The 23,146-nt window shown below is 38.6% G+C and overlaps 1 protein-coding gene across 16 annotated transcripts in view; it reads right to left on the bottom strand.

Annotated features, from left to right (window-relative positions):
• VTI1A (vesicle transport through interaction with t-SNAREs 1A) overlaps nucleotides 1–23,146 on the bottom strand; it is a 378,820-nt gene that overhangs the window by 179,310 nt on the left and 176,364 nt on the right. For 5 of the 16 annotated variants that reach the window (XM_049855517.1, XM_049855518.1, XM_049855520.1 and 2 more), the window contains exon 7: nucleotides 12,772–12,851. The exons of 9 other annotated variants lie outside the window; for them this stretch is intronic. In XM_049855517.1, coding sequence (XP_049711474.1) covers nucleotides 12,772–12,851 — 80 coding nt within the window. Of the gene's footprint in view, nucleotides 1–10,333; nucleotides 11,050–12,771; nucleotides 12,852–23,146 lie in introns of those variants that run through there. 2 more of the 16 variants (XM_049855513.1, XM_049855521.1) reach the window with 2 other exon arrangements.

The following is a 23,146-nucleotide window of genomic DNA, read 5'->3' as shown; positions in this document are numbered from 1 at the left end:
ACTTGACAGATACTGCATTTAATCTTCACAACTACCATACGAAATAGATTATTATTAACTCTATTTTAAAGATGGAGAATCTGAGGCTTGGAGAGGTTAATTAATTTGTCCAAGTTTGGCCAGTACGGTATGCAAAACACACATCTAACTGATCCCAAAGCTCTGGCCACTAGCCCACACTGTGTTTTCACCAGGCCCCAAACATCCAATATCCCAGGCATTCTGTTCTAGCAATTTGTAACAATGGTTTGGGCAAACACATAACAAAAAAAAAAAAAGGAAAGAAGACATTTTATGACCTGTAGAATGTCATGAATCAAATACAAGGACAAGAGTGGAAGGGAAAATGAAAAAAATAAAAAAATGATTCCAATCATTATGTTTTCTAAGGTCCAGGTAGGCCATGATAGTCTACCTCACAGGCTCAGATGGCCCTGTTTTCCCAACTTTCCTTAACTGTCATTCACTTCCCAGGAGTTTGTGCATTTTGTTTTTTTTCTGAGACACTCAGTGACTCTGCTGACGTAAAGACCAGTCATTTCTCAGGATCAAATTACTGCTCTGGTCTGTTTCCACTGCCCATCTATCTGCATCACCTTGTGAATTTCTTCATGGAGTCACTCACAGGGGTTACCGAGAGTTTGTTTACAATGAAGTTCAGACATTGTTCTAAGCACTGGTTCAACCATAATCCCAAGTCCCTTCACACCTTCTTTGATTCACAGAGTTGGTTTATTTTTTTCACCTGAAGCAAAGAAATGCCCCATCACCCCAGAATCCTGGACATTCTACTACGCTCCACTCTAAACCTTCTGTTGCTAGTCGTGGGTTAGTTCTGAGTGGTTAAGAGATCAGTCAGAGGACTGTGCTCCTTTCCTGTTCTTGCCTGTGGTCAGTGTTCTGGGGAAGTTTCAGGAAATATACCAAATAAAAATTTTCCTTGGATGAATCAGGAATAGAGAGAGTGAAATTTCCCAACTTTTAAATTTCAATTTTTTCTTGCTTGGAGGGACCATGCCTGGAAATGGAAAGCAATTTGGTGTCCAAGTCCATTTATATCCTCCTCGATAAACCAAAAATGTACTCTCAAGCGTTTTTATTATCATTACTACTATTATTATTTTAATGTGGACACCTGTTTCATCAAAAAGGGACGGGGATCATCAACTACTAGAGTGGTTATTCCATTAAAAGAGTGATGCCAATATCTCTTCTACCCAATTTAGATACTGAGATGTTGGAAACTATTTTTTCATAATTAAAATCTCATCTAAAAACCACTTAAGCTTAAGATAAAACTCTCAAGACAGGTGTGCTTCTCCATGCTGACTTTCAGAGCAGCGGAGGACATCATCCCAACTACAGCCAAACACAACAGATCTGCTGGTCTTGAATGTTGGTTTAGCAGCCCAGAAATTCTTAAAAGTACGTTCAGTATGAAGAGGAGAACAATAACCTCTTCAAATTGAAGAAGTAATTTATACAACAAAGGCTTGGAAAAAAGCTTATTTAACCTATCTAAAGCAATGAAAGCAATTAGACATATAAACAAATGAGAAGACTATGAATCGCAGGTTAGAAAGTCAAGCTCAGCATGAACATAAAATATCATCAACGTATGTAATGTAAGTTTAACTTCAGAAAATAGTTAAGAGCCACCTTTAATTTGGGAATTCTCCACTGGGAGGAAACTTTTACTGTGAAATCAGATGGCTATTCCTGTTGTAGCCATGTTTGAATTTATAGAAACAATACTTTAAGGGGACCATAAGAAAGTATTAGAAACTTCTTCTAGCAGAGGATATGTCTTATACATCTGTATCTTCCCCACTGTGTCCAGCATGTTGCTGAGCCCATTGTTGTTGTTAGTTGCCTCTGAGCCAGTTCCTACTCATGGCGATTACATGTGTGCAGAGTAGACCTGCTCCATAGGGTTTCCAAGGCTGTGATCTTTTGGAAACAGATCACCAGGCCTGCCTTCCCAGATGTCTCTGGGTGGGTCTGAACTGTCAACCTTTAGGCTAGTGGTTGAGCACTTAACAGTTTGCACCACCCAGGGACTCCATAGTCTGTTGTTGTTGTGTGCTGACAAGTTGATTCTGACTCATAAAGACCCTCTAGGACACAGTAGAGTAGAACTGCCCCTTAGGGTTTCCAAGCTGCAATCGTTGTGGGAATTTGATGTAATGTAATAAACGACATTTCAAATTATTTGGTATTGGTTCAGTTTTGGGAAGTGATATACCTTGAGGACGTAGATGATGCCAAAACAGAATGAAAACTTCTTTTTCACACAAACAGAAAGCTCAGGAAGCTGGTGAACAGCTCAGCAACCTAGAGGCTGGCTGCGCAGAGCGCTCTTTGAATACGAATTAGCAGTGGGTAATGGCAGCATATTTATGAGGTCTCTTGCCGGGTCCTTTCCTCCTGTGAATGCTGTATAATTCATTGCGCGCGCCCTGACCCCATTGCGCTCCTGTTCTGACAAATCATACTTGATTAAGACAAATCTTTATTAGTTAGCTAGTCAACTTCCCCATTTATCACTGGCAAATCCCATTCTCCTCTTCAGGTGTAGGAAAAATGACAGAAACATTAAAAACAAATACACAAACATCCATATAAAAATAAAACAATTGCTATATACAGTGAGTAAAACCAGAAGCCCCCAAGTCTTAAAGACTGATTAAACAAATTATTTAATATGTATAAATTTTACCCACTGACGAACGCAACCCCCACTACACATTTCATCCAGACATAACAATTGTTAATTAGGTAAGCTATTTAGGGATTTTTATCTTCTACTGAACTCCTGTTTGAAAGCAAAATGCCACATTGTCAAAACTGTATTACAAAGTTGGAGACTCACAATAATGGGGGAAAGAAAAAGATTGCTGAATACAGGGGATGTTTAAGGCTCTTACCAAAAGAATAACAAGAATAAATCTTTAAAAAGTGAAACAGAATAAGGCAAAATGAATTCAAAATTATTCTTGATTCTTTAGTATCACAGGAAAATGCATCCCTTTTTGAACTCTCTTTAATGTTTTCATGAATGCCAATGTTGGTTTACCCCAAAAATGATTTAATGTATTTACAGTGATTGATATGCATTTTAGAGTCTGCAGCACTGGGCTCAGTGGTCTTCAGAAACCTGATGATGAAGCCATCAATACGAAGAAGGATGGCCTGTCCTAGGATTGCCATTTTTTTCTGACAAGTTTCAAAAATTCTCTAGTTTCATGGAGTTAGACTTTGGCAAAAACTGGTAACTTTCTTTCCTTAGTGAGGCAAGAGAGAAAGCAAGATGGAATGAGAATGAATATGGTTTGGGCCGATTTTCATTTTTCTTATTTTTACTCTTATAGATTCTAATGTAATCTTTTTAGCTTTTTCATAAGAAGGTACCAAATCAATCCAGACGTGTAACTGATGTGTAATTTCTACATAGGTTATCTCAATGTTCCCTTCAAAAACAACACAGCCTCAATAAAACAAAACAAAAAAACAACAAAGCAGGTATAAAGTGTAATACAGGAATTAATTTACAAAAATTATCTATGTGAAATCCTGTACATTCTGCACTGATGTTGTGTTTATCATCATATGTTTATCCATATGTAAACTACAGGGAAAACCCACTTTTAGCTGACAACTTTAATGAAATGCCAGTTAACACTATATAGTATACATGTCATATTTTTCCTTATTGATGTCCTTAAGTGTTAAACGAAAAGTAACATTCAAAAACATTTTGCAGTTGGGGCTGTCTTATATTTGCCAAAATTTCCTGTTTAGAAAACGTGGATACATCTTGAGAAATGAGGTCAAAGCTTGGTACAAGAGACTTCAAAAGAACACCTAGTGCAGCAGGAAATAGTGTGTTGATGATTTTATAAGCAGACTGACTCTGATTGTATCTATGGATTCAGAAGGGATCACACCTAAACAATTTCTCCCCACTCTACAGGTCTTTCATCATGATCTCAAAGCACAGAACAAATATTCTGAAAGCGAAAATTGCCATGGTCCTGTTGGAAAATCTTTCTTTCATTTGAGGGTGGGCTGGAGTGGTAAGCAGTTTACAATATGGAAGTAAAAGAAAAGTTTTGCAGTCACTTTCATTTATCCCATGGATTCTCCATTCATTTCTTTCTTAGAAATCCTCGTGTCATGGATTGAATTACGTCCCCCCAAAAATGTGTGTATCAATTTGGCTGGGCCATGATTTTTAGTACTGTGTTGTTGTCTTCCATTTTGTGATTGTAATTTTACACTGAAGAAGATTAGGGTGGAATTGTAACACCCTTACCCAGGTCACATTTCTGATCCAATGTAAAGGGAGTTTCCCTGGGGTGTGCCCTGTACCACTTTTTATCTCTAAAAAGATAAAAAGGAAAGAAAAGCAAGCAGAGAGTTGGGGACCTCACACCACCAAGAAAAAAGCACCAGGAGCAGAGTGTGTCTTTTGGACTCGGGGTTCCTGTGCGGAGAAGCTCCTAGTCCAGGCGAAGACTGAAGAGAAAGACCTTCCTCCAGAGCCAACAGAGAAGGCCTTCCCCTAGAGCTGACACCCTGAATTTGGACTTCTAGCTTATCAGGCTGTGAGAAAATAAAATTTTCTTTGTTAAAGCCATCCACTTGTGGTATTTCTGTTATAGCAGCACTAGATAACTAAGACACCTATGGAGCACTGACTTTTAATTCCTTTCATCATAGCTTCAGACACTTGGTGAAAATTAACTGTCTAAGAAAGAGTAAGCAATTTGCCTGCAGAGACAAATGTTGCATCAGAGGTAGTATTAGAATTCAATTCAATAAATACTATTGAGAGCCAATTATGTGGCAGGCATTGCAAAGATTTAAAGAAGAATAAAACATGGTCCCAACATCTAGCAGCTCATACTTAGTGGGATATAGTGATGTGAAAACAACCACAATCACAAAAAGTATAAAATGTCCTACAAGTGCTAGGTTGAGGAATGCACCAAATACGTTCTATCAACTAATGTGGAAACATGGTACTCTCCACAAATGTGTTCATTATGCTCACAGGTCTCCAAGAATCCACATTTCTTGACTTCCACACAGACTTCCTGACTCCATACTCATACTCAGCCGTCTTACGGTGGTGTCTTCTGACATAATTTAAAATGAGAGTGACTACTGATAACATAACTGTTGCTGATACTCTTCCATACAACTCACATTTCTTTTCAAATCTTAGAAGACAAAGATAAGGACAAATTGTCATGGATTGAATTGTGTCCCCCAAAACATGTATATCAATTTGGCTAGGCCATGATTCCCAGTATTGTGTGACTGTCCACCATTTTGTCATCTGGTGTGATTCTCCTATGTTATAAATCCTACTTCTATGATGCTAATGAGGTAGGATAGGTGGCAGTTATGTTAATGAGGCAGGACTCAATCTACAAGATTGGATTGTGTCTTGAGCCAATCTCTTTTGAGATATAACAGAGAGAAGCAAGCATAGAGATAGGGTGACCTCATACCACCAAGACAGCACTGCCGGGAGCAGAGCACGTCCTTTGGATCTGTGGTTCCTGCAAGGAGAAGCTCCTAGACCAAGGCAAGACTGATGACAAGGATCTTCCTCCAGAGCCGACAGAGACAGAAAGCCTTCCCCCTGGAGCTGCTGCCCTGAGTTTGGACTTCTAGCCTACCAAACTGTGAGAGAATAATTTTCTCTTTGATAAAGCATCCACTTGTGGCATTTCTGTTATTGCAGCACTAGATAACTAAGACACCTATGGAAGACTGACTTCTAATTCCTTTCATCATAGCTTCAGGATGGACATAATGTTGTTGTTAGGTGCTGCTGAGTGGGTTCCAACACATAGTGACCCTATGTAAAACAGAATGAAACACTGCTTGGTCCTGCATCATCCTCATAACTATTGCCATGTTTAAGTCCGCTGTTGCAGCCACTGTGTCAGTCTATCTTTTTGAGGGTCTTCCTCTCTTCTGCTGACCCTTTAATTTACCAAGCACAATGTCCTTCTCCAAGGACTGGTCCCTCCTGATAACGTGTCCAAAATACATGAGACGAAGTCTTGCCATCCTCGCTTCTAAGGAGCATTCTGGCTGTACTTCTTCCAGGACAGATTTCTTTGTTCTTCTGGCAGTCCACGGTATATTGAATATTCTTCACCAAAACCGTAATTCAAAGGCATCAATTCTTCTTCAGCCTTCCTTATTCATTGTCCAGCTTTTGCATGCATGTGAGGTGATTGCAAATACCATGGCTTGGGTCAGGCACATCTTAGTCCTCAAAGTGGACCTTAAAGAAGTCTTCTGCAGCAGACTGGCCCAATGCAAATATGTCATTTGATTTTTTGACTACTGCTTCCAGGGGCATTGACTGTGGATGAAAGTAAAGTGAAATCCTTGACAATTTCAATCTTTTCTTCATTTATCATGATGGTTCTTATTGGTCCAGTTGTAAAGATTTTTGTTTTATGTTGAGGTGTAATCCATACTGAAGGCTGTAATCTTGGATCGTCATCAGTAAGTGTATCAAGTCATCTTCACTTTCAGTAAGCAAGGTTGTGTCATGTGCATATTGCAGGTTGTTAATGAGTCTTCCTTCAATCCTGATGCCCCATTCTTCTTCATATAGTCCAGCTTCTCAGATTATTTGCTCAGTATACAGATTGAATAAGTATGGTGAAAGGATACAACACTGACACACACCTTTCCTGATTTTAAACCAAGCAGTATTTCTTTGTTCTGTTCAAACAACTGCCTCTTGGTCTACGTACAGGTTCCACATGAGCAAAATTAAGTGTTCTGGTATGTCCATTCTTTTCAATGTTATCTATAATTTGCTGTGATCCACACAGTCAAATGATTTTGCACAGCCAATGAAACACAGGTAAACATTTTTCTGGTACTCTCTGCTTTCAGGCACGATCCATCTGACATTAGCAGTGGTAACCCTTGTTCTACGTTCTCTTCTGGGTTTGGCTTGAATTTCTGGCAGTTTCCTGTGAATGTACTGCTACAACCGGTTTTGAATTATCATCAGCAAAATTTCACTTGTGTGTAGTATTAGTGACATTGTTTGATAACTTCTGCATTCTGTTGGGTCACCTTTCTTTGGAATGGGCACAAATATGGATCTCTTCCAAATGGTTGGCCAGGTAGCTGTTTCCCAAATTTCTTAGCATAGATGAGCATGCGTCTCCAATGCTGCATCCATTTGTTGAAACATCTCAATTGGTATTCCATCAATTCCTGGAGTCTTGTTTTTCACCAATGCCTTTGGTGCAACTTGGACTTTCTTCCTTCAGTTCTTGATCATATGCCAGCTCCTTAAATGGCTGAAGGTCGACCAATTCTTAATGGACATAATACTGACATGAAACTAATTGTAAACAGTAAGTATCTGAAACAACAGAGTGAGTAGTTGAATCATTTAAAAGACATGTCTTATTTCTAGTAAAATATGCAGGTGAAAACTTTGAAAGGCATCTGGTCCAGCTATTCCTACTTTCAAAATGTATCTCTCATCCAGTGGCATGTAAGTCAAAGTGGACGTTAAGACAGTATTCTCTCCTGACCATCCATCCACGCCCTTTTTCTTTCAGCAATATATTGGCATTAGATAACCAAAAGAGCAATATATTGGGATTTGGTGTTATTTTTTTCCATTACAGTGTCTAACATATACCAAACAAAAAACAAACCGAACCCATTGCCATTGAGTTGATTTCAAGTCATGCTTTCTGGATTGATGATAGTGGAGAAGTTAAGAGAGAAAAGTTGGAATATAAAGAAAGTAAAAAGGAGAAAACATTAAAAGCAAAGAAGGTCAAAAGGATGAAGGTGGTAAAGAGGTTTATTTAGAGAGCTAAACATTGATCAATAGAATACCAGAGTTGGGAAGGATTTAGAAGTTGTTTATTCCATTCAGGGATTGGATTAGATCATCTGAAGAAAAGTGATTTTTCTAAATGGCATGTCAGGCAGAGCTTGGATTAGAATCCATACTCCTAACTCCTCATTTCATGTTCTATGGTAACACATAATACAGAAACAGAAAGTTCAAGGCCACATAATTTGTGTGGACTCCTTCTTATTAGAGTCAATGAATGGGCCTGGGGCACGGCTCCTTAAAACAGCCCCATCACTTCCTGCCATCGTGGGTTAAACGCTAGGAAGGTAGATTTCCACCAGGGAGAGTCCCATCTAGCACTGGTCTAACTCATCACTTTAGCTATCTGAAACTAGGCAGAAATACAAAATACATGCCCATCTATACCCTAAAATGAGTACCTGGGTTAGGACAGGTGGCAGAAGGGAGAGGATGGGTACGTTTGCCTTACAGTTCACTTATTTATGGTCTCATTTAATTCTGGGAAAAGAATTCGAATGGTTTATATTCAGCTATTGAGAACTGGTTACTCATTCATTCAATAAACATTTACTTAGTGCTCACTATGTACCAGGTATAGGAATACAAAACCAAATATGGCGTCAGGTGCTCATAGTGAGCTACCAACAATATTTCTTTGAAAAGGAAAAGTAAAAAACATTTTAGATGACAAAGTCCACCTGATTGAACAGTTGGAGGTTACTTCCTTAGCTACACATTTGAGTGACACAGAACATGATGAGTGCTTTCAACTTGCAAACACAGTCCTAGAAACCATAACTAATACCAAGTAATTGTATTGTTTTGTTGCTGCATCTCACTTACAGTGAGACTAAACTATTCCTCATCACACTATAATTCTGCCATTGTGTTTAAGGTTGGTAAATCAGTATAATCTGATATTCTGATGCAAACACTCAGCAGAGAAACCCAATTCTGCTGCAGATTTTCAGAATGTGTTAAAATTGATGTCAATATCTCAGTAATTTCGCAGTTTAAAAAACAGTTAGAAATGTAATGACTACACTACACTTGATTAAAGCATTTACAGCTCTAATCAAAAACTGACAGCAAGATCAAAGATGTTAACTTAAATCTCTCTTCTAATTATGTTTAAAATGCCACACCTCAGGCCTGTCTCTCCTCTTCTTTTTCAAACCAAATTCTGCTTAAGAAAGATCTAACACTTCTTAACAGTTCATTATCCAATAAAACTATTCAAAGCTTAAAAGCAATCTACACAATTAGTCAGGACCTCAGGGAGTCCACCGGTAGTCTTTATTACAGGACTTCATATTAAAACACCTTAATTATATTTGTCAAATGGATTTCATTAAAACCCATCGTCACTTTAATTTTCATATTTTGACAGTGCTGGCATAGGCATTATTACCACCTGCCAGGCTAGGAACTACAACAAAATTGTCAAATTCCTTCAAATCCTAAGCAGTTTCTTTTGTACCTGACTGATCGTTTTCCCTGTGTGAGGAATTGATCGCAATTAGGAGAATTAAAATAGTCCTACTTAAATTCTACTCTGAATATATATGTTTCTTGCAGGTGCAGGAAAAACAGCCTACCTACCTCCATGTCGGGTTGCCAGGTGCACTTTGCAGAGGGGATGCTTCTACTCTGCAGCGCATCTGAATAGCAAAGCCGAGACATCAAACAGAATGCACTATGATTCAATCGCCTCACAACCAGCAGGACTTGAAAGCCAGGACTCTTTTTTTTTTAACCTCCTATTTTTTTTTTTATTCATTATGCTGCCATATTTCATAAAATGTACGGTGTTTCTGGCCATTCACTTGAGATTCAGTTGTATTTTCATTTGCCACCGCGACTTGGACTATTGAAATAGCAAATGGGAAAAGTATATACGTTCCTTTTTTTCCTGTCAATGTCAACAGTGATGCAATATTGACAGCACTTTCCTAATTCAGCGAGCCATGCAACTTTAGGAAAATGGAGGTGTGTACGCTAATAAACGATGCATTTTTGCCCGGTTTTATCTTGATTTTCTAAGTCTTTGGTAGCACATGCAATAAAAAAAGAACTCAATGATTCTCCCGTTAGATTGTGGCACATACAATTCTATTTTTCATATGTCTAGGATAGAATAGGAATAGTAAGAAAGAATAGGTTCTTTTTTTTTTTTTAACCTAACAGACTTACAAGATATAACAAAGGAGAGGGTTTCTGATCTATGTATAACACACTTCAGGGCTTTGTACAATGGTCTCAAGAATCATAATCACCTTGCTTTATGAATACTTTAAATCATAGTAAATGGACTTAGATTACTTTAAGTAAAGCTGGAACTCTAAAGATTTACTTTTGAAATCACAAGATATTAAAAAAAATTATGAATGATCACTGAGTTACAGCTCCCCAAATTTAACATAATTTAAATAGAAAACATACTCAGTGAATTAAACATAAAGGAAATGCATTTACATACATTTCCAATGTCACTGCTGTCTGGAAGTCTTTCCTGGTCAACCTGGCTGGCACTGTTTCTCCCTCCTCTGGACTTCAGATCAACTCATTGTCTGTAGCACTATTATGGTACATACCCCAAGACTCTATGTTTTGTTCTTCGTTCTCTACCCAGAGCCTAGTAGAGTGTCTAGTACCATTCATCCCATGTAAATAGACATTTGGTAATTTCTACTAAAGACCCACTGACCATGCTCATGCCCATCTCCTCTACAAGGCTCTAAGCAACTTCCCCATGATAAGGAATACATCTTATTCACTTCCCCCACACAAAGGCTCATAAACAGTAGTCATTTGGCATCAACATCTATGTCTTCATCTACATCTATCTACCTACACACACATTTATGAGCATGTGACTGCCGTTATACTGAATCCTGTTGAACAAAAAATTTTAAAATCTTCCAAAATTAGTAAGCTGGAAAATACAGGAAACACCAACTCCTTTCCAATATTATATTAAATGTTGTTACTAGAATCTAGAGCCATGAGTCCTTCACATTTGTCTCACCTTTCCCTTGCTGGCCCCTCAGCAACTCTGCCTGAGATGGCTGATGACCGAGGCACTGATGGAGGAAGGAGGGCAGAGGAGCACAACTCAGATGCTTTGCAGTGGGGACCAGAATTCTTTCCAAGGAGCCCCTCAGCTGCTAGGAAGTACGTGCCATTGCAATCAGTCAATAATTTATTTGAAGCCATTATTATTAATAATCACAGAACACATGGACTTTTCTCATTAGGAAAAAAAAATGGAACAATCTACTATTTTAGACATGTTCCTAGAGGGACACTTCAAAAATGAGGCCAGATGCGGTCTACATTCTGGAATATTTGAAGTTTATCTGATATAAATAGAGGCCTGCAGAAACCCTGCTGACACGAAAGTCACAAGACACATACAAGTTTATGAATACTGCATTTATTACATTGTAAATGCAATCCGTGTTAACTTGTGCTCAGACAGTGGTTTTGGTTATCTGAGAAGCTCTCCATGTTAACACTGCGTTATCAATTTCTGCTGGATGGCTCCCTGGTTCTGGTCATTCACAATTTATACAATGCCTGTCTTTTTGTTGCCCGTTTATGTTCAAAGTGGTGCAAGCACAGGAGCTGGCCTGCAGACCGAAAACTCTACGTGGTGTATACAATGGATTGACACAGGGCCAAATGTGGCTTGTAAAAGTATGACCACTTTGGGTAGCATATAAATTACAACTGGAAGTCTGGCTAATCTAGTGCTACCACTGAAAATAGACAGTTAGGGAATGGGGGAGGAGCATCGGGAGGGGACAAGGGTACTAAAGATAGTAGATAAAGGAGAAGATCATTTAAGGGAGGTTTTTTTTGCAAGAGAGGCTTTGGCATTGAGGTGGGGACCCTTGCCAATTGGTATCAGGGAGTTTCTGCCTGGGAGTATGTGCACACTACAAAGTTGCAACTTCTATTCCTTGCTAAAGTCAGTCTCTCCGGCTGAGTCAAAACAGTTATGCAGGTCACACTTGGTCTCTCCAAATTCCCTAGTTTTTGAGCTCATGAGCCCTTGTGGGGGGTCCTCAGCCTTTCTGAAATGGGAAAATAAGGAAAGCAGTTATTCTGGTTTTTCTCTTATCCACAGCAAGCTTGGTCTGTTTGAGGGGCGGGGTAGGAGGGAGGTAATGTGGGACAGATGGGAGCACGAGAGCCTGCAGGAGGACTAGAAGGAGCGTTGCAAAGGCTTTCGAAAGGGCATGATCAGAGAGGAAGCCTGAAGTGCCCAACTGACAGCTCTACAAGTCTGCTCAGATACTGCTTTTTCCAACAGGAGCAAACTCTAACTTCTGCTGTCTCCCCCCGGCCCCTCCCTTTAGAGTGCTTACCTTGAGAAAAAGCTGTTGCTTTTTCTAACAGTCACAAGACAACAAAGCAATATTTACTATTCTTTTGAAGTCCTACATAAACAGCCAATCATAATATGTCTCATTGCCCATTTTTGCCTAGGTACTAAGGCTTGTACCTTCACAGTGAGTAATCTGGATACCAAACCACGGCATTCATCAACATGGTTATGGAGCCCAGGTGATGAATGACTCTGGACTGAGCCCTGTAGTTTGCGTTCAGATCAAAAGAATGCTTCAAGTAAAAAAAAAAAAAAAAGTCTAATTCAATAGTTGCCAAATGATGGGCCAATACTAAAATCCTTTAGCTAATTTTTCTATTGGGACTCAACGCTGGAGCCCTTAACACCTTACGTGCCTAGATCATTTCTGTTACCAATAAAAGCGAACAAATCCCTTACAAAGTGGAACAACCTGACCCACTTAAATATTTATCTACAGGAGCTAGTGGTTATTATTATTTTTTTCTGGAATGCTGAGCTACTCCCAACTCACCTCCAGGCTCTGCAAGGCCTGATCCCCAAAGGAGCTGGTCCACTCGTTCTCCATTAGAGGCAGTGTGGGGATGGGGCAAACTACAGGCAAAATAACATTTCAGTTAGATTCAAAGACTGACTGCTATCATTCCTGGTAAACTGGGTAGTTTCTGCTGATTTCTTTAAAACCCCATGTTTCATTCCTAAAACACTAGGATTTTATGCTTTACATATAGATAATATTTTAATGGCATTGGCAGATATTGCTATTTAAAGGCATCTTTTTTTTTCTAATATGATGCCTTTCGCTTTTCTGTAATATTTCTTCAATACAAATACAAAATTTTACAATTTTAATATGCTGTTTTTCAATGAGCATTTAAAAATAAAAACAATTGAAGAGTTATTCTAATATTCCATATATTTAATTCTTTGGGTAAATAAATATAATTCTTTATATTTTAACTCAAAATGGCCCTTGGATCATTATTTTTCAAAGTCCCCAAAAGACAGGTAGAAAGCAAAGATTATTCCTAATTTCCAGGTGAAGAAAAGTTGCACAATGGAGTTAAATTAGTTTTCTACTATCATAAGTAAGGAACAGAATCATGAAATGATACTTTGTTTCCTGGTCTATTTTTTAGTCTTCAAAGCAGAAAACTAGCAGAAGCCATACTGGGAATACTATAGTTACTGGAACCTTGTCAAATTTTAGCCTAACAGCTGAGAGTCAATGAGGATTTCAAATAAATCTATCTTTTAAAAATAAAAACAAAGTATTAGACTAAGCTGACTTTCGTTCTTTACAAAAACTCCCATATGTGTACAATACGTACATATGCTCTCAACGCCACTAAGTTTCTTCTATTCCAGTGTCAATTTGCAGGTAAACAGAATCATCGTCAGGCCCTTAGAATCTAAGCAAGTTGGATGTTAGTGTTTTCAGGCTGTTCTAGGGCTCTTTAGTCAAAAGCCGTCACAGAATGTCAGTTCTTAAACATTTAAATGAATAAGTTGCTCTTTGCATATGTATTATTGCTAAATTTGATAATGACTCAATCGTGAAGCTTCTAGGTGTAAGTACAGCTAAGTGATGACGTTGACATGCTGAGGGAAATACAAACATGTTCGAAGACCTACCTATTTTGAACATTTTAAAACATCACTGTTATAAAATCACTATCCAATCAGTAATTGTCTAAGTGATTCGTCACCAGAATAAACATCAGAAAATCAAAGTCTCTCACAAGTCTAGAAGCTCGGTACTTAAATAATATTTTGCTTTTTATAATCATGTCAACTTTGATTAAGTATTTTTAATTGTCAATGAAATTTGGTAATAAAAAGGGAAAGCCTTAATTGAAACGCTTGTAAAATCCTCTTACTTGGAGAGTTTGTGTGAGTTGATTAATTAAGAGGCTTTCACAGTTTTCATATTGATTGCCTTTGTGTTTCTGAACTTTCTGTTGCTCATGTGCGGAGTAAAAATAGGAAAGCCTGGATATAACAAGATGCAGGACTTCTCCGCACAGGTTTCCACTTTGATAAATTGAGTGGAGCCCCCCTCCCTCTCCTTTCTAGAGTATTTCTCTGCTCTCCCATTTTGTAGAAAGAAACAGGCTTTTAAATGCTGATAGTTGTGCCTTACTGTCATAATTTCACCAAATGTTTTTAGGAGATAAGATCTCCTATCTCTAGTACATTTTTTATTTATTTCATTAAACTATTTCAAAGCAGAAATAATCATTTTTAAACACCCTGTTTTGCTACAGGGTCACTATGAGTCAGAATTGACTAGATAGCAACGGGGTTTCAAGCCAAGAGGAAATGTGAATATCCCTACTACATATTTCAGTAGTAAATAATGAAATGGGAATTCTCTGCCTACATTTGGGTGTTCAACCAAGTTGGTATCGTGATTTTCCAATGATCTTGAGAAAGAGAAAGGTTTAAAATACGGGAAGCTCAATCTCCTTAACAATAAAGTTAAATATTTCAGAGCCAGAGAATTCCTCATATTATCTCTAAGAAGTGTTTTATTCAATGTTACCTAACAGTTTACATTTCAAAATAATGAAAATAAAATTGGTCTTCTGAATTCTTGACAATTAGTTCTTGCCTTCTTCTCTCTAAATAGTTAGGACATTGGTCTAAGATAAAATAATGAAATACTTAGGGTGTTATTCTAGGAAAAAATCACAAAATATGTAGGGTACTGTCATAAGATAAACTTTCAATTTTTCTATGTTGTTTGTTCAGGAATTTTCCCCCGTACCAAAACAAGACAGTCCTCTCTTCTTTTGAACATTTCAGCATATTTGTCCAGCATTATTTTTTCATTCTCTTTTATCCCTGGGGCTCTCAATGTTTAAGTAGCTCCCTCCCATGGAAAGCTTCGCACCGATATCGATCAGCCTAGGCTGCAAGTTACTATGAGGCATTTTCAATAATCAGCCCAGCTGTTCAGAGAGCTTCTTGAATACAACCCTTAGGTAAACAGCATAATACACTGAGAACTCTCTGCCAGCAACCAGCCCTTCTCGGCAATCTCAAGGACTACCTCTAATGCTTCACTAAACAAAGAGCTTAATTCTGATTTTAACAATGGAGGCTATAGGGTAATTCAAACAAATCCCATCTTTGATTCACTTATGTAGAGACTATAAGGGGTCTAGGTTTTTTTTTTTCTCCTAACCCCATGCTTGCATATCTGATTAATTCCAAAGCATTGTGTGTCTAGTAAACCATTTTTACGGCACCAAAAAGCAACTGTATGCAAGGCAACTCTCAACTATTACCATTTTACTCCTTCATTCTCACATTCAATTTAAATGTATTTAATTAGGTCTCTTAGGTCAATTATATTATCTACTTTTATGAAATATACAGCACAGAAATAAAGATGCCATTACTTATTTATAATGTTACTTTACTTTTTAATATCCACCTTCCTTAAGTGTGAAATACTAAAGAAATGGAGAGGCTTTTATATTCCATTCCTAACTGTGATTTCCAATGACACACAAAAAGAGAGCCTTAAAAGAAGCATCGAAGAAACTGACACTATATGTAAAGTATAATGCAAAAATAGTTTTAGGTAGACATGCAGTGAAGCCCATAATGTTCACACCCTTCAGTGGGTGAAGAATAAACATCATAAAAGTAAAGAGCATTCCAAAATAGATGGCACCTATAAAATCTTGTGAGTCCCCAAATCGTTTGGCTTTTAGAAAAAGAAAACCAAACCAAGTAAAGGTTAGGCATAAACAATTTGTAATGCTTCTATTGGGAGAGTTCAAAAAGTCTTCCAGGTCAACGTGTAAGTTAAATTAAGCATATTTGCCTGGTTAAGGCTATTCTGAGATGCCGTGAGTTCGCAGAGGATTCTCGAATCTAGAAGACTACACCAGTCTTCTGATAAATATGAAATGTGAAATTTTTCCTCTGATTGATGACCAACCCCAAATTCCATGACAGTAAATCAGATTTTTTTTTGTTGTTGGTTGGTCTTCTTTTGTTATGGTTGTTTGTTTTCACCTTTATTTTGGGAGAGAAGAATTGAATTTGTGCCTACTGTACCTTGTAGTAATATGTCAAAGAATAAAGCATACTCTCTGCCCTCGATGGGGTTTATAATCTATTTGGAAAGATGAGATGCTCCCCCCATCCTTCTCCATTCACCTTTGTCAAAGGAGATGTCTTTCTCCTCAAACTCTCTACTAGAGTGTAAGCTGCTTGAAAGCAGTAACTGTGTCATCTTTAATTCCCCCCGATGTGATTCGCACAGTGCCTGGCTCATATTATGAACAGAGGCACTTCCTACCCCAACATTTTAAGCCTGGCAGTTACAGATAATGACGAGGCAGTGACAACTTTGGCTAATGTCCTTCAGAAAGTCATAGAACCAGCCTCTCCTCTGCTTCTCTGCCTTGCCTATTTTAAAGGGTAAGGTACAGACAGAGCAAACCTTGACCACGTGATTTTGGGGGTTCACCCTCCAGGGAAACAAGCTGTCAGACTGCGAGGGAGGCAGTGGGCAGAGACTGTGAGTAGATGGCAAACTTAATTAGAAGCAGACAAAACCCTGTAAGAAGGTTTAAATGCCTTTTGGAACATGACGGGCATATAAAAAAGTCAAAAGAAAGTTTACAATAAAGAAAAGAATGTGGAAGAGTGAGAGTCAAAAAAGATAATCACACAGAAGGCTTTTAAACAGCCTGTCTAATGGGTAAGTTGAGTGATTAAGACAAACAGCTTGCCGAGCTACCTGGTCACAGGAACATAAATCTGAAAAAGTGGCAGATTGTCCAGGAAGGTCAGACAGATCCCATCTAGTTTTTAAAAAGGAGAAAACATGAAACTTGTGCCTAGTTTTTTGGGGTGTGCATGTGTGTGTGTGTGTGTGTGTGTTGTTACTGGGAGGAAACAGTGTGATATTGATAAACCTTGGAGAAAGAAACCATCTGTACTGTCAAGTGACTTGAACTCGAGGCACAATCCAAAGCGAGAATTAAATAGCACAGCAGAGTGCAGTCAATACCGTATTAGAGAGTACCTTCAGGGCAACACACACTGCTGCTAGAAACATCAATCAAAAAATGGGCAATCAGGATCTCAAAAGAGATGAGTCACCCAGAGGATCTCTGTAGGACCAGTTGAATTTCTTAGCCTTGAACCGATGTAGTCTTGCCATGGGCAAGGAAAATGTTGCACGACCCCACAAAGTCAATTTCTTATGGTAGCATATTTCTTATGGAATAAAGACTGAGCAGAAAATAAAGAGTGAATAAGGAAAGTAATGATGGAACAACATTTTTAAAGTGGCTAATCTTGCATAAGGAGCCCTAGTGACACTGGTGTGGTTAATTGCTCGGCTGCTACCAAAAGATGGGCTCTTTGAACCCACCAGCTGCTCCTGGAGAGAAAGATGTGACTGTCTGCCTCTGTGAAGATTTACAGCCTTGGAAACCCTATGGGGCAGTTCTACTCTGTCCTATAGGGTTGCAAATTGACTCCGCAGCAATGGGTTTTTTTTTTGTTGTTGTTGTTAAATGATTCAGTGGTATGGCTCAGCATTTTTTGTTTTGTTTTCTGGCCTAGAACCAACTTGATAACGCTATTCAAATAAATTAACTGATTAAACTGCTCAGTGCAAGCTCTTATGCAAATGAAATCTGAAAAGAATTGGGAGACCTGAACAAGGATAAAACACTGGAACAAGTTTAGGCATTTAATAAACTTTGGTTAAAGGGTCAGGGTGATTCTCTCATGTGACATATCTCAATAATTCCAGTCTTCTCTGGATGCGGGGTATTACTTCATGGAGCAATATCCCTCTCCTCACCACTGTTTTCCTCCACTCTCTTCCCTGACTTCCTTCTGGGCTCTTCAGGGGTCCTGTTGTGCTGTCCCAACCCTTGATTTTTACCCACAGTCTCTCATCAGTATTACAAGATCAATTATACTTTCTTAGCATGGCATGTACGGTCCTCCTTCATATTCTCATGCTGACACAGGGTGGATGGAAATTATAGAGACCACACATTTCCCTATATGCTTGGATGAGGAAAGCAATTCTGTCACCTGTAAAATGGGGACAAGTCACAGAGGTTTCTTCAGAAGCTTGTGGTGAGGCTTAAAGCAGAGTATTTATAGAGTTTAGCACAGTAAATGTTAGCTAATCTTCTTCTCCTCATTATTACTATGTATGCTCTATAATTCTCCCTGGGTGGTGTGAACTTTAAACATGCTCTGCGGGGAACCAAAAGGTTGGTGGATTGAGTCCACCCAGAGGCACCTTGGAGGAAAAGCCTCGCTACTTACTTCTGAAAAATCAGCCATAGAAAATTCTATGGAGCACATTCTACTTTGACATACATGGGTTGCTTTAAGTCAGAGCCGACGTGACAGCAACTGGTAGTAGGTAGATAATTTTTCCATGACCTGCTCTGTGCTCTGGACAATGCTCTCACTCCTATCAGACCCCCACTTTTTTTTTTTTTTTTTTAACAAAACTCAAAATCACCCTTTTTCTCTTAATCATTATGCCACCAGGGTTTCTTAATACATGGACACACATAATTTTAAAAAGTTAATGTAACGTCCTAACTATAACAAAGAAAAAATAAATATAAGGAAGTAACTGACAATAAGATGCATTTCTAGATGTAAATTTACAGACATTGATACAGTAGCAGACACAATTGAGGCATATGTTTGTACCTATATGTAAAATCAGCATGCTCGTGACAGCTACATATACAAACCAACACATGCCTATTGTAGCGATGACTCAAATACTACAAATGGCATTACCATGAACGTTGTGTCCACCACACTTTCTATTTGCTCCCTGCCCGCTGTGGTTAGGCAGGGCCTATTAGGCAGTGACTGTTCTGGCCACTGGCTTGTGTGATGTGCGTGGTTTTTGGGCTGAAGCACTAAAGAGGTGGTATGACAGCACCATTGGCCTCTGTCCTGTGACAATCCCCACTGTAGGGTTAGCCTAGATCCCTAAGTTTCTGTGGAGCAGAGTCCCCTACCAATGTGCGATTGACATTTAGCATAAACAAGAAATAAACTTGTTGTGTTAAACTACCAGGACTTGTTACTGCAGCATAATGCCTATCCTTCAGCAGCAAACAACTCTTATGAAATATACTCTGATTTTACACAGTTGCTGAATTCAGTGGAAAATTCAATAGATGTTAAAACCATGCAAAAAATAGCAAAAAATACTTGTCTTCATATGGAAAATGAAGTTAGGCCCTAGGTTCGGATAATTATAAACAGGGTTTTCACCTACAGAAATGACTAGGTCAGACATTTGAGAGTTTGGGCAGAGCCAAGGACAGTCTGTGTTATGAAAAACTGTCCAATGCATTGTAGGATGTTTATTATCCTTAACCCTTATCACTGGGACAAACAGAATGCCCTAACAAAGATTCAAAGTTCACCTAGGGAAGAATACCACCACCAGTGAGAGCCACCAACCTAGAGAAAAGATCTACGTGGACTTGGCTAGCCAAGTTGCACACTGTGTGGTTTCATTGATGAGGGGTTCATAGGCTAATCATCTTACACTATTGGACTATGTTCCACAGGGTGTATAACAGATAGGCCAAATAAAAGAGTTCTATAGTCACAGGCTGAGAATGCTGGGGTAAAGCAAGTAAGTCAGGTTTCAGAATCTTTTGTCCATGAAGAATTCTGAGTCCCCACCAAGGAGACAGAGCATGAAATGTTCCTCACACTTGTTGGAGCAGGAAGGTCTTTTGTCTCAGAGCTTTTGGCACAACTCCTATTCCATACGGTATACAAACCCCTCATCTTAGAGATGAGCAAACTAAGGTTCAGAGAAACTCAGAGACTTGTGTCAAGTTTTCAGTAAGTTAGTAGCACAACTAGGCTTAGAAACTTCACTTCAAAATCAACCTTCTCCGCCATAAGATGAATGAAGTGCCAATAACATGCTAGTACATGATGACCCTTGAAAACACGCTAAGTGAAAGAAGCCAGAATCAAGGTCACATTTCGCACGATTCCATTTACATGAAACACCCATAGGGTGGAAAGCAGATCGGTGGTTGCCGAGGAGAGGGTGATGTGAGATGTAACTGCTTAACGGGTATGGGGTTTTCTTTCAGGGTCAGGAAGTGTTTGGGAACTAGAGGGAGGTGGTGGTTGCACAACACTGTGAATGCACTAAACGCTACTGAATTGCTCACTTTAAAACGGTTCATTTTACATTATGGGCATTTTACCTCATTAAAAAAATTAATAAAAATAAGGTTTAAAAAATGAATGCTCATTTCTCTCTGTTATGTTCTTAACAATTTGAGTTCCCCAACGTACTAGGGAGTAGCATGGCAATGTGATCTTTTTCTTATGTTTCCTCACATTGTTACCAATATTTTATTACTTTTCATCTTCTGGCTATTGTATACGAAAGTAGAGGCAATAAATCTATGGTGAAGAGAATTTTGTGGGGATAGATTATAGGCCAAAAAAGATGACTCAGGCTACCTTGAATGGGGTAGAATGGCTTCTATCCATTAGCAACTACGAACTAGAGTCTGTGTTGTACAGAGCAGAAATGGCAGGGCATTGGAGCCGGATGAACAGAGGTTCAAATCCTGATTCCAGCACTGAATGGCTATACAGTTATAGCAAGTTATTCAAATTCTCTGAGGTTTAATTTCCTCACATGAAACATAGGGTGCAATACCTACAACACCAAGTTGTTGTGGGAGTTAACTACAGGGATGTAGGTAAAATGTCTAGAAAAAAAAAACCAGTTCTGTAACTGGAAATCAGCCCAAATCTAATACCTCCAAGCGTGCACTATTTTCCTGGGGAGGAAAACAGAGGTGCCTAAAATTCCCTTCAGCAGGCAGAGAGGTGACCCAATCCAGGATAAGGGTTTCCTTTCTAAAGCTGAGGATATATTTGGCTCCGGGAAAGAATTTCGGAGTGAAGATTTTCTTTGTTCTGTGACTTCACGGGCTGCTCTGTTGTGCTGTGCAGATCAGAAAGTGGGAGTATTGGGCAGAATACATTATGCATATGCATAACAAATATCTCTAGAAGGGAATCCCTACATAATCAAGTCTGTCAGAAGAAAGACTCACTGGAACCTTCATCTTTTGATCAATTGGGAACTAAGTGGGCATTTCAAGAAAAAAACAAACACCTTTAGGCACAATTAACGTATTTCTTTAATACGCTATCGTCCTTCTCACCTCATCAACAGTGTTTTACAAAAAAAAAAAATTGAAAAAACCATCTCCTTTTAAAAAAATCCACTAGTCATGTAATTGCACACTGTACTACATACAAAGACTTATAAATTACATACGGCATGTTCAGGAGCTTTGGTTCATATGAGAATGAAGCATACTAAAGGCCAATAGAAAAAAAAATAATATAAAAAAAAAATTTTTATTTTTTTTTTAAACCCCCAAACCGGTGAATTACCCAGGAGAAAAGAATAAGCAAAATTACTAACTTCAGTCACTTGGAATTTAGCAAGCTTAATTCAATGCTACTTAAACCATTTTGAAAACTGTTAAAAATGTTTAAGTGTTAAACTGCTGCTATTGAGCCTTATTTTCAAACAAGAATTCCTGCATTAAGTATTCAATCCCAAATCAGAGTGTTTTACACTGTTCCATCATGGGCTGGGCAGGAGCCCAAAGACAAAAAGCTCCTTCCTCACTGAAGCCTGACTGGAGAGAAGGTGATGTAGCTCCTGTTTTTCAAAGATTGTTTCTTCTCAACTCCAACATGGGGGAAAACACAGATGAGCCTCCAGTTAAAAGCCACCTCTCTTCCTAAGAGCTCTGTGGTAGTGAAATAGGGAATGGGAAGAATGAGGGGATGTGAGAAACAGTGTGGAAAGAAAAGTTTTTTTTTCTGTGAAAATCCAAAGCAAGTTCCTTCAGGAGTCTAGTAACTAGCAGGAGCTGGATCAGAGAACTTTCTGAACCCTGGCCCTGAGGAGGAATGTGAATCATGGGTTGGACAGCTGTCCTGAGGCAAGCTCATTCTGCCGCCATGATAGCAGCCACTGGGCAAGTTCCAGGTCCCGAGTGTGGCAGTGACATCCTCTGTGATCCCAGAAGCCATTCACTTGACAATGATCTGCAAGGCAGCTGTCTGTCCAATCAACAATGTGGATGAAGTGAGTTCATGATAAAGTGAGTAACTAGCAAGAGAAAGCCAATGGAGAGAGCTAATGGGTCTAGTCTAAGTGTGGGTTGAGATAGTCAGATGTACCAACGAAAGTCAGTGGAGTTGGGTAACTCGAATTGAAAACTTCAGTTTAAAGAAAAGAAAAATCATACTCTAAATATAGGTACACATGTATGCATGGGAAAAAAACCTGGAAGGATATACACCAAAAGCCTAGTAACGTTGATCTCTAGTCGGTAGGATTATAGTTTTATCTGTATTTTCATAATTCAGAAAAAAAGTTTTAAATAGGAAAACATTACATTTAAAAGACAAAATATAGTTTGGATCAAGTACTTTTAGATCAAAGAACAAGATAAGGGTATCATCTGCAGAGTAAATGGACATTCTAACCGACATGATGAAAACAAACAACCCAAACCGATCCCAACCCTATGAATGAAAAGCTGATGGAACAGTTAGTTGAATAGCTTTTAAAAGATGGAAAACAGTAAAAATATGGCATTTTATGATAAAGACATGATTCAGGATTCTTTGATGACTCAATTGAAAGTTAAAAAAAAAATGATTAATTGAATCTTACCTCTACATGTAAAAAATATTACACACTTTTGTACCCCATGGTCTGACTCCTTTATTACTGAACAGTAATTCTGCATTTGACTGATACGATTCAAATACTTTAAATAATGTCACTTTGC

The sequence above is a fragment of the Elephas maximus genome, chromosome 16, assembly GCF_024166365.1.
Source record: "Elephas maximus indicus isolate mEleMax1 chromosome 16, mEleMax1 primary haplotype, whole genome shotgun sequence".
Lineage (NCBI taxonomy): Eukaryota > Metazoa > Chordata > Mammalia > Proboscidea > Elephantidae > Elephas > Elephas maximus.
The sequence above is the reverse complement of the archived record's forward strand: the minus strand, read 5'-3'. Positions and strand labels throughout refer to the sequence as shown.